General features: G+C 41.4%; 1 protein-coding gene across 4 annotated transcripts in view; it reads left to right on the top strand.

The window, feature by feature from the left end:
* bcas3 (BCAS3 microtubule associated cell migration factor) overlaps nucleotides 1–12,111 on the top strand; it is a 321,470-nt gene that overhangs the window by 75,396 nt on the left and 233,963 nt on the right. For all 4 annotated transcript variants that reach the window (XM_086260594.1, XM_086260597.1, XM_086260595.1 and 1 more), the window contains exon 16: nucleotides 6,420–6,570. In XM_086260594.1, coding sequence (XP_086116720.1) covers nucleotides 6,420–6,570 — 151 coding nt within the window. The remainder of the gene's footprint in view (nucleotides 1–6,419; nucleotides 6,571–12,111) is intronic.

The raw sequence follows: 12,111 nt of genomic DNA, 5'->3' as shown, positions 1-12,111 counted from the left end.
CCCCTCTCCTTTCTTTTTTACTCCCCTTTGTGTTTGACCCTTTTTATTCTTCCCCACAGTCCTTTTCTCTCACTTTCTTGTCTTCCCTTCTGGTTTTCCTCTCTCCCTCTCTTTCTCCTCCTGTGGAAGTGAGTGTTTTAATAATGCTTCCTTAGGGAGTTGGAGATGGGAGAGCTGCATTTTCTTCTTCCCTGCTTTAATCTCTCACTACATTTCTGGGAAACTTGCATTGTCAGGTGGTAGAATTTGGGGACACATTGGTACAGGTCAGCTGCTGTTGGTCAATTATTGCTGAGCTACTTTGAGGTTTCTTGAAATACTAGATCAAAGTCAGTATCCATGTTTTAATGGTAAAGCAGTACTTTTTAAAATGATTTGTGTGTTTTAAATAATGACATTTTTTTCATTTATTTGTATTTAGCAAAAATAAAATTTAAAGTGTCAGTAACTAGAAACCTATAAATGTAAAATACCTTTTAATGAAATTGAAATTAAAAAGCAACAAAAAGAGGATCATTGATTTATCACTGATGATAATAAAATAAAATGTTCTAACTGCTGCTAATAAAATTAATCCAATTTAAACCCCATATTAAAAACCTTTTACTATGTTTTTAAGTTTACAGAGAAACCTTCCAGTGTGATGCTCGTCAGCAGATTTAGGCCATAAACAGAAAACGGCCTCGCTGCTTTTTGCTCTGGCACACCTGCTGATCTGATAAACTCCATCACTCCTTCTTTAAAGTAACCCCTTTGTGTAAATATCAGAATCAGTGCAAGCTTCTCCGTCAGTGAAGAATAAAACAAATTCTGCTGTTTAGTGACTCGTGCCATGGTTCCTTGTCTCCTTTCCTCGATCAGACCTGTAAATCCACAGTACTTTTCCATCAATGTCATCATTTACTCACATATACTCGCCAGGATTGAGTTCACCGTATAAATACATGCTTTTAGCTTTACAGTTGGAAAAAAGAATTGTCTGCATACATGTAGTACATGTATACATAGTATAGCTGAAAATGAATAAACAATAACCAAAGTGTCTGTTTTCCACCTGTCACATCAAGGTAACTCATACTGATGCAAAAAGAATGGGGGGAAAACAAAAACACATTTCCATAAAGTACGCCTGCTTATTGATTTGCCTAAATGAATGAATGACCTGAAACGGCCACAGCATTAAAGAGACAGCTACGACCACAGCAGGGCAGTGGTAAGGTACTCATCATCAGGCATGAGCAAAAGTAAAACTTTTAGTGGGAATAATTTATTTGGATCTTAAAAAATCAAATTAGTTTCATGCGTAACACTAATGTACTTCCAAAACTTTAAACTAGGGTAAATAAAATGATGATTATGTATAAGGACAGATTTACATTCAGCTGGCTGAGGAGCTCCAGAAACCCCCCGCACCCTTTAGATGCTTGATTGAAAAGCGGCGAGCCAGCATTTACACCCACTTCATGGAGGAAATTTGGCATTGTTGCGATTATATATAAATAATGTCGTCTTTTGATATGTTTGTGGCTATATAAAGCGTTCGAGGCTATTTTGATGTTTACGCCATTGACATGTTTCTGGCACCAAAGTAAAGTTTGACACCCAGAACTAATTTACGTAGGCTGTGAAATCCACTTCCTGTGTGACCAAAGTTCCTCCACACAGTTTAACGTGCCAAAGTCTGTCCAGTTCGTAACAGTAAAGCTGGAAAATGATTTAAACAGAGTCTTCAGCCAAATACACCCAGTGCTGGGTGTAGTGGAGACAGTGCTATTGACAGAAATAAAAGCTATTCACAATTTCAAGTGTATTGCTGTTAAGTCAAACTAGATGATCGGGTTATTGGTTGTTTGACCTTCAAAGAGTTCAGAGTATCAGAGCAATAAGTGATTGTTCATGTCAAAAACTGGACGGTATGTGGGTGTCGTTCTGTCTGCAGACAACCACACAATTAATTCCACCGTGAGAGAATTGTGCTCAACACTTTGAGCGCTGGCAGTTTTACACTCTGTGGGATCAAGCTCAAATCCAGTTTGAGCGTGTATAGTCTTGTTGGTGTGTTTGTTTATGAAATCCTGTGATGAAACCTGCCTCACCCAGCCGTTAATCCCCAATGAGAGTTTTACTGGCTGATAGTGATCCATCATCCAAATGCAGAAATTTTTTCCCCCACCCTGACGAGACACATTCTCTAGAACCATTCTCCTGTTTAGCTCGTGCGAAGTTTTTATTACATGCTGAAACGACTGCTATTTGCATTAAGACAGAGGCTTTTTATCTTTTTGACCATGAAATGGGAAGTAAGCAAAGGAGGAATATCAGCTTCTGTCCAAAAATATCTTCAAAAGCAAAAAACATAAAAGCATTCCCCTACTGGGACACCGTCTCCGTCTCTTTCTCTGCCCCTCTGTCTCACAGCTGCAATATCATCCTCGAGTCCAAGGTCTCTCCTAGCTCCCCGAGCATCACTCAACATGTCACCTGCCTAACCTGTTGCCTCCCCATCTCAGTTCCCCTCCATTGCAGTTTGCTTTTTTTTTTCCCCACCGACTGAAATATCCTCTCTGGCAGAACAATTCAAATAAGACACAGTGTTTGCTTGGGCGCACAGTCTTCAGAGCTTGTCCTTTCGCACATCGGCTCCAAGTTGCAAGCCACCTGCTTGTATTGGATGCAAATAGGGTATTAAAAGAGGGGAGAGAAACATGAGATAGCGTGACACGGGGAGGCTGAGGAGAGAGAAAGAGCGCGAAGGATAGAGAGAGAGGCTTAATGTGAGAAGAGAATGCAAATGCTGTTGAGACAAGGCAGGATGGATGCAGGAGTGCTGGATGGATGGTTGGATTAGGGGAGAAAGAAAGGCGAGGGTCAGGTGTTGGTATGACTTTTCGCCAGGGTCAAGGTTTTTCTCTGGATGACGGCAACGGAGCTGGATTTGCATTGATGGATCTTCTTTCCATGGGGATGTCATGTATCAGTGCTTGGGTACATCACGCCCCAGTCATTAATCAAATCATGGCCTCCGTCTAGAGCTATCTGTCTGCCAGGCGCTTCTCATCTGTCTACCTTGTCTTTCTCTTTGTAGTAGACTCGCTCTGCGTTTCGCTTGTTTTCTTTCTGCACTTGTAAATGATTTCAAATGATTTTAGATGCCCGCTGTAAGGACACGCAGCAAGCCTTTAAAGTTAAAATGCAGCAAGATTGTGATAAAAGCAGAGCAGGTGACATTAGCAGGTACTAAATGTAATGGTTTGCTGCGGCGATAGTATCAGTAAGAAAATGGTGCTGTTGTCTTACTCACCTGTCATTGTTAATAAACTGTAAAGTCTAAAATCTTACAATCATGTATAAATAGTTACAATGACTGTGCTCACACAACATTTTGTTTTCTAAATAATTGATATAAATAGACGCGTGCACAGGCCTGATTTCCACTCCCACTGCTTACCATAGCTGGATGTAGACACACCCTTAATCAGTTGTTTGCATACATCTGCTCCACCACTCTGACTATGAAAATAACAGCAAACAAGAGAAGTTTCACATGATCGCATTGCCAAAGATCTTTTAACAGTGCCCAAGCTCACAGCCTTCCCCACCTGCTGCTGTTGCAGTGTTCGTAACAATAATCTGTGTACATGCAGCAGTAACACTCGCATCAGTTTGTGGAGCTTGAAATGAAAAAGTCTTTAAATGCTTACATAATTTGGATTTTTGTGTATGCAAAATGAAACTAATGGCATCAGATCATTATTAGTGATCAGTGATTAAATTGTTGTCGGATTAAATATTAATTTTAACCACACAGTCCTCTGCAGAGGCCCATGCCCACACTCAGGGTCTGGAGGAACCTGATATAAGCAACTAAAATTATTCTTTCTTTTGCTCTGGTACTTTATGCATACTCCAGCTTCTGTCATGCCAAATAAACTAAAAAGGACTGACGCCATATTGCATCCACACTTCCTGTAGTTCACAGAGTTGGTCGTGAAGTCTGATATTACCTAATAGAACCTAAACCTTCCCTTGATAAATGTCCCGCATACCATTCCCATTCAGTGAGAATGTCTACACCACACACACACACACAGGCTTCCCGTCTGCCTCCCACCAGTTCACATATCATCTTCTGTCGGTCCGTGATCTCTAACACGGCCCGTACCAACTCGTCTTCTGTGTCTGGGGGCTTATGACAGCTAAGGACCCCTCAGCCCTGAGTGACAGTGCCGTGTTGACAGCCGGGTCAACAGCGATCATTATCCCACCGTCTCAGTTTAGCCACACCTGTTCTACAACCCAGTGTGTGCGCCTTATTTTTAAGGGTCGCGGCTGACGACGAATAATCCATCGGGGGGCATGCGTGCACGGAGGATACTAAATTCACTGACGCCCCCGCGCACAAGCCTCCCGCTCAACTCCCCTCTTAGCTGAAGCACCATTATGGCTTTTCAGGCTGCTTCCTGTACAGATTCTTTTTTTTTCTGTCCTCCCTCATCTGCCCTACTTTCCTCAACACAAAAGGTGCTTCCCAGGTTCAGGGGGTGTGTAGCACTTGTAAAATGTGAATGGCTTTCAGGAGTTGCCTGGGTAGGCAGTTTGACCAAGAGAGGAGCAGAGGGAAATGAAGGACAGGTTTGCGTAATGGTCCGCTCTCCCCATGCGAAGGTCACGCGGCATTGTTGGCCAGCAGAGGTCTAAAAGACAGGCCTTTGGAGGACCACAAAGCAGGGCTTTGGCAGCACTAATGAAACTCAGAGCTACACGTTAATGATCTAAAAGACTGGACCAAAACACTCAGCGGCCCCCTTTCCGCTTGCATTCAGCCTCCTCTTGATCGCTCCTTCCAAATAATGACAAGGCACTCTCCTTCTCTACCTTTATTGTAACCTTTGATGTCTGCCTTGTTTTCTTTGTGTCTGTGTCCCCCCTCCCTCCTTTTCATTCCTTTATGTTACGTGACTGTCACTCATCTATTAAGGCAACAAATGGAACAAGGAAAACATTCAGAGAGTGTATTGTGGTGCACCCACAGGTTTGCTCTTTATTTCTTTTGAAAGCACTTGAACTTGGAATTTTCCTTGTGCCGCCTATTGAATGGGGAGGGTGCTTTTTTAAATTTTTATTCCAGTATTGTCATAGGATTACAAAACACAGTTGTATTGTAATGCACATTTCCAAACCCCTATAGTTTGGTTTTTCATTTGTAACTGTTTATTTGTAATTGTGTCTTTTCTCATTGTATTAATAGGTGCCCTTACTCGCAGCACTCAAAAGAATGGTGGTGTTACTGGCATGCAGATAGTTTCGATTTCTTTTGTTTGATTTTATCAGTGTTTTCAGGTAAACTTTGGTTGCAGTCGTTACAGTATGAAATATAACAGGGTAGGCTTAAATCTGACCGGTGAGTTTGTCAAAGGTGGGCAAATAAAGCCAAAAGGGAAGAAAGAAAAGATTCATGTTTTGCTTCTGGTGATTAAATGAAACAATGTAACATTTGGGTTTAAATGTTTAGAAACTCTTCTCACCATCTTTTCACAATCGCTAAAGCATCTTACTCGAGTGGGACTCATTGTTCTTCACCTTAGAAGATGTAGTTAATATAATTGTTAAAAGGGGAAGAACAATAAATATGTTAGTAACCCAATAAAAACCCTGCTTTTTGACTTATATATAAAATTGCTCTGCTAATAAGATGAGACTAATTGCATGTTAAGTGAAACTCAGTGAACTAGCTGCTGCTCTCCCTGAAGTAGCTGGTTAAGGTCATTAGACCTTGAAGAAGCCCTTTGACATGGCCTGATTATGTTTGGCTGCAGCTACACGGTGTGTGTGAGATGAGATGTGTTTCTCTGGCTCGTCTGTCTGCGTGGGTGTGTTTGCGTGTGCATGTGCGTTAGGCCTGTTGATTGGCCTTGATTAACAGACTGCCAGGCACTAGAAGCAGAGCCTTTGTAATGTACCATCTTGAGCTAGTTATTTCCAATCATTCCACAGGAGGCCTTGAACTCTGAGTTGTGTGTTTCTGCGTGTGTTACGGGCTGGGAGAGGAAGATGGTGGGTCCAAAAAAAAAAAAATCATAGTGTTCAGTCTGAAGAGAGAAGGGTGATGTCTTCTCGTGGCCTAGTGTGCAATTTGATGTGAACGTCACATGACATTTTAAATTTAATTCCAAGTGAGCAATATTGAGAATTAGCATCTGTAAAGAGTGCTGAACTGAAAAAGCAACCGCTGAGCATAGAAAAGATGAATAATGCATGTAAAGTTGTTGATTCCAACTGCTACCATTACCTGCAGTGACTCATGTTCCACTTCAGATCCATGAATAGGAGATTTGGTTGGCCTTGCAGTTAAGGGAACACGCACGTCTGTTCGCTGCAAACACGTTTAGTAATCCCGCATTTTCCTGTGTGTTTTCCAGCCAAACTGAGCAGCCAGGATTCGTACAACAATTTCACCAATAACAACATGGGGAACCCGCGGCTCATCCCATTGCCCAGCCTCACTGTGGTGCTGCCTTTGGCTCAGATCAAACAGCCCATGACCCTGGGCACCATCACCAAGCGCACAGGGTTGGTATCTCTCTTTCTCTCACACACACACACACACACAAATACACCTCCTCCACAGGAACTGTAATTTATGAAGCACATGTGTTCAGCTACAAAATAAAATGATCTTATTACCTCATTACACAGAATACATAACTTTGTGCACTAGTGCTTTGGCCAGTCACTTTACTTTATCCTCTTTATTGCCATAAACAGCAGTCTAATAAATTTCTTATTAAAAACTGTAATTTTTTAGCACGTGGATCTGTACACGATGGCCATCTTTCCCCTTCAGATGAAACTTTTTTTCATGGCACGTATGTAATAATTAGAGAACTAGTCCAGCTCCAGTGTTCGTCAGATTGCGCAAGCAAAGCCTTTGAAACACTGTGCAGAGTGTAAGAGGATTATTGGCGGCTTCGCAACCTGTGCTGAATTTACAGTTTGGCCATAGAGGAGGAATTTAAATCATACTGTTGTTACATTTTCACATTCAGTCTGTGAGTTTCTGTCTCTTCCCAGTAATCACTTTATAAAAACAGCGTGTTGTGTCAGCAGTGGCTCTGCATAGGCCAGCGCCTTTCCTCTCTCATCTCGAGCCGACGCTCACGGACTTCTTTTGTCTCAGGCCGCCGTGTTTTTTGCATAGGGTAATGAAGCACAACACACACATGCGATCTCAGTCTGCGGGCTCTTTTGGTAGGCACAAATACGTTCTCCGATAAAAGAAAATAAATTCAATCCTGCCAATGATTTCAAATAACACTCATGTTAGAGTGTAGCCTTGCTAGCTTTGTACGTTTGAAGGCGTTTAAATTGTGAAAGCACATCTGCTCTCATGCACCTCTGACTTTTATTTCCATCTGGATCTTTGCCATACATTGAAATTATGTAGTTTTAAGACCATCAACAACTAAAGGCCTTTGCTAAGTGCATTTACATACAGTACAGGTGGCTCCACAAATATGGGAAGATTTTAATATTTTCATTTAAATGTAATTTTCATGCCCTGTTTGAATGGGAAATGCTATAATGATTCAAACAGACGCCAAGGGATTTATTCTCCTGTGATATTTGATAAGTGAGCTTTGGGGATGAAAATCGGGACCCGTCCCTGCGGTCAACATAAACAACATCAGGCTTTTTTTCCCAAATCATTAAGAAGACCTGCAAAGTTCATTTGTTTTGTAAAGATGATCATTGCACATGCGCTGCGGTGGTGTCCTGTGCCAGAATGATTATGAAGAGGTCCTTGTCCTGGTGGTTTGCATTCTGGTTTTACAGTTGTGATATTTAATGTTGTATAAAGATGGGCGTCTGTTGCATCCGTAATCTTCTTGACCATTATTGTGTTTGTTAGTTTATTCAGTGTAAAACTCCAATCTTTAGCACAAAAAACTCTCACTAAATTACTGAGAATTGCAAAACATCAAAGTCTGTTCAGGTGAATACATTTTTCTTTTTTAAAGATGTAAATTGTGGGCGCTGGTTTAGCTCCATGGGTGAGCACAGGCGCCCAGCAGGTCGAGTCCGACCCGCGGCCCTTTGCTGCACGCCTCTCCCTCCCCACTCTCCTGTCTGTCTTCACTGTTCCTATCCAATAAAGACTAAAAGGCCAAAAAAAACCTGTATTTTGCAAGGTTTATTGAAATACTCAAATCTTCAAAGGTGTGTAAAAGGTTCAGGAGACAGGTGGTGACAAAACCACCTGTCTCCTGTCCTGACAAAAAAAATTCCTCTGTGTTCCTGTGAAATGTCTAATGATTTCAGCGTCACACCTTACCGCCAGGATTCCCCTAAACTGGAGGTGGCAAGCAGAGACAGGCAGTTACACAAGTAATCTGATTACCTTTTTTAAGTAAAGAGTAAAGTAAGGGGTTACTATTGCAAAAATCCAGTAAGCACGCTGCGCTACTAAACTGTGATTTTGTTTGTGAGCGTCTCATGACAATGACGTGCGAGCGTGCGGCGTCCGTGGCAGCGACAGACGTGCGCAGATCAACAATGGATAAAATGGAGTGATGGAGAGAGTACGACCGTGCAGCGTTTACAGCGTGGAAGTAATCACATTACTGTACGCTCTGCGTGGGAAGAAAACCTCTTTCTACAGCGAAAAATTAAACTTCAAATCTGAGCGAGCACGCTGCCACGGGAACGTGACAGTCACAGAGAAACCCCCGGACCCCCCACTGATATGACTGCTGTGGGCCAACCTCCACCCGCCCCACTCCTGCTTAATGTACAAGTTAAAAGATTAAAACTCATTAAAAAGTTTTAAAAAGAGACTTTTTCATTTGAGTCAGTTTCATATGATTTATTATGCAGAAGAAAAAGAATTGGGCTGAAAGGTCTGTTGCTTTATTACGTACTCAGGTTGTGTATCGTGTTTTTAAAAATTAATAAAGTAACTAATTACTTTTGAAAATGAGTAATCAGTAAGGTAATGGGATTACTTTCTTGGAGAACTAATCAGTAATTAGTAACTAATTACTATTTTCAAGTAACTTGACCAACACTGGTGGCAAGTTTGTAAAAAACATCAAATTATATGTTTATTTCCCTTGTTTTCATTATTACCACAATAAGAAGATTTCATTTTAAACACAGGTATTGTGTTTGTGTGTATATCGGCCATATTCTTCACCTCTCAATTTTTAGAAAACATAATGTAACAAAGTTAATAGTTTCATGAATCAAACTCATTCAGGTTAGTTTATGTTGTGGTTGTCCGTGACAGCTAGTGTTAATAACCCTTCTTCAGCTTAACCTTCCTCTCGTGTTAGCTTTCTGTTATCATCTCTTATGTTAGCGGGTCGGTTTTGACCCGTGAATTAAATCAGCTATAAAATATACTAAAAACAATAAGTTATCATCCAATTTGTTTCTCATCTCTTGGTTACCTTGTTAGGCTTCCTTATCCATGAAAATGTTGGTTTTAATACTTTTGGCGTGGGCCTCTGGGTCTTTTTTTGTCACTATACCCCTCGATTTCAATTAAAAAAAATTGTAAAATTAACCTCAAGAGAATCATATTAATAAATAAAAGGTTTCTGTGTTACCTGAGTATTACTGAGGGGTATAGGACACATCTCTTAAATAAATCTGTTTTATTGATTTTTTTCATTTTAAGATTAATAACTAAAATGACATCGATGGTGTTACGGGTCAATTCCGACCCATAGACATTTACATCAAGAAAAGACAAAAAAAGTTTGTTTTTTTCAGCAGTAGACCTTTAATATAAACTGAAAAAAAGAAAAAGTCCTCTCCTCCTTTGTTTTGGTTATAGCCGTGGGTAATTGTGGGCTTTTTATCACTTCCCAATGATACAGCTTCACCTCAGTTTCCTTTGTGAAGTTCTTGTCCGAGGTCATATCTGGTAAAAAATAAAATAAAATATCACAGCTGATATTGTGATCTTGCAGTCCAGTGGTCATATGGAGGACCACACATTTTCATTGTTTCTTCTCAGGGGTGCCACTCACAGCTTTGACTGTGAAAATCTGTACATTCCAGGCATAGTTGGTTTTTGCATCACAGGCTTCCCAGATTTTTCTGCCATTTTTCCCTTGCTTACTGGGTATATATTGCCGGTAGGGGCATTTTCCTCAAAAAGTGGACAAGACATTCATCCACTGTCACCTCTGGCCCTGGGATGAACATCAGTGGAAGAAGCTGCACCCATCTCTCCCAGACATCCCTGATGGGAGCAAGTTTGTCAGACCTCGGTCTGGTCTCTCTGTTGTCAAATCTGAGGACTCTTGAATCAAAATGATATCAAATGTGTGAAGTGACATCGTTGCCCAGAAAATGTTTCTGCCTGTCGATGCATCCCATAGACGATCAGTGGCCTCATTGCAGCATCTGTACACTCCAGCAAGAACAATGAAAGCATCCAGGTATTCCTCATAATTTCGCCATGGACTTTTTTTCCTTCAAGGTTTATCATAGTAATGATGATTCTTTCTAGTGACAATGGCATAAATATCTCAAAACATCTCTTGATGTCACTGACTTTGGTCAGATCAAACCTTGTGATTCCAGGGGTCATTTTGATGACATTTGCAGCAGCTGCCCTGCCATGTACATCATGAGGTACTGAGCTCCAAAAGATCTTACCATTTTTGGACTTGAATCTTTCAGCAGGAGTAGCTTCAGCACCAGCGGCCTCCACCTCTGATCAGATGTGTCTGTGTCTTCTGGATGATAGTCCACATTGTCTTCCTCCTTAGAAACCTGCCCATCTGAATCGCTATGCTGCTCTGTGTCCTCTCCTTCATTTTCACCAAAAATATGATCCTGAACTTAGCTCACTGTGAATCTTCTTCTCATTTTTTGTATGCTGCAAATTGTAAATGTGCACTCTGGAAGTCAAATGGCCACTCAAATAGTGAATTCACCTCACATGCCCGTGTTTATTTTGTTCTGTTTTTGTGCAGGTATAATGCAAAAAACATGCAAAATAAGAATCCCCTAAAGCTCATATGATTAGGAGAGGCGCTTGCTGTAAGTGTTTTAGCTGACAGTGCACTTATGATTTCAGTTTTGGCTTTAATTATTGCTTTATACTCATAATATTATACCTGGGTCGAAGCCGACCCTAACAACACAAAGGTCATAATTTCAACTAGGGCATTTTATAATTTTGTGAAAATATTTTTTTTGGTTTTATTTTGTAGAAATAGAGGTTCCTGACAAAGTCAAAAAGCCTTGAAACAATAAACAAATGTATGTGATTTTTTTATGCATTTGAAATTTAAAATGGGTCGGTGCCGGCCCTAACACGAGAGGAGGGTTAAGTGTTTATAATCTTCTTCCAGCTGCATATTGAAATATTTCTGCTCGCTCACTTTGGAGCTAGCAGGGTTAATACAGCTGCTAATGTACAGATAACGGACGAAACGGCTCATACAGCAGCGTGCACGCTTTGGTGTCATTACTAACTACAGAGGATATAGGTGCTCATATCCTTATTGTGTTTGTGTAAAACTGTGCAAATGTTTGCACGTGCTGTCCACGGCTGTGCAACATTCCAACAGCTGTATCGGCTCTGAGGACACTATCACAGTCTGGTAGACTGCCTCGGCGCGCCTTCATCCATCCATTCAAGTCCAGAGGAGGTGTCAGTATTAATGTATCAGGGTGCACAGATGTGCTCCCTGCTCCTGCATGCGCACGGCTTGCACCCCACACCAACACACACACACACTGAGTGAGGCAGCAGGTTTGACCCCCTAGAGTGGGGAGTGATATCATATGCTTTTACGCTATACTTGCACAGTAGTGCCCAGGCACCATCTGTCTGTGCAGCCAGCCCCTCTCTCTTTGTTAAGTGTGTGTGTATGTGACAGAAAGAGAGGGAGAGAGGAGAGTCCAGCAGCTGTATTTACACCTGTATGAGCAGATCTCTGTTGGCAGTGTGGCAAAGGAACACACCAGCTGCTTAACCTATATTCCCTACCAAGCTGCCTTTGTGTGCACCCTGCAATAAGACACAAGTGCACACACACTAATGAAGCTTTCTCTCCCCTTTTCTGTGACCTGGCTGACTGCATAGATACC

This window comes from Aulonocara sp. 'chitande type north' Nkhata Bay, linkage group LG14, assembly GCF_057382095.1.
Source record: "Aulonocara sp. 'chitande type north' Nkhata Bay isolate Kocher_YH1m ecotype deep benthic linkage group LG14, A_spYH_male_GT1.1, whole genome shotgun sequence".
Lineage (NCBI taxonomy): Eukaryota > Metazoa > Chordata > Actinopteri > Cichliformes > Cichlidae > Aulonocara > Aulonocara sp. 'chitande type north' Nkhata Bay.
Note: the sequence above shows the minus strand (reverse complement) of the source record. Positions and strands in the feature narration are given on the sequence as shown.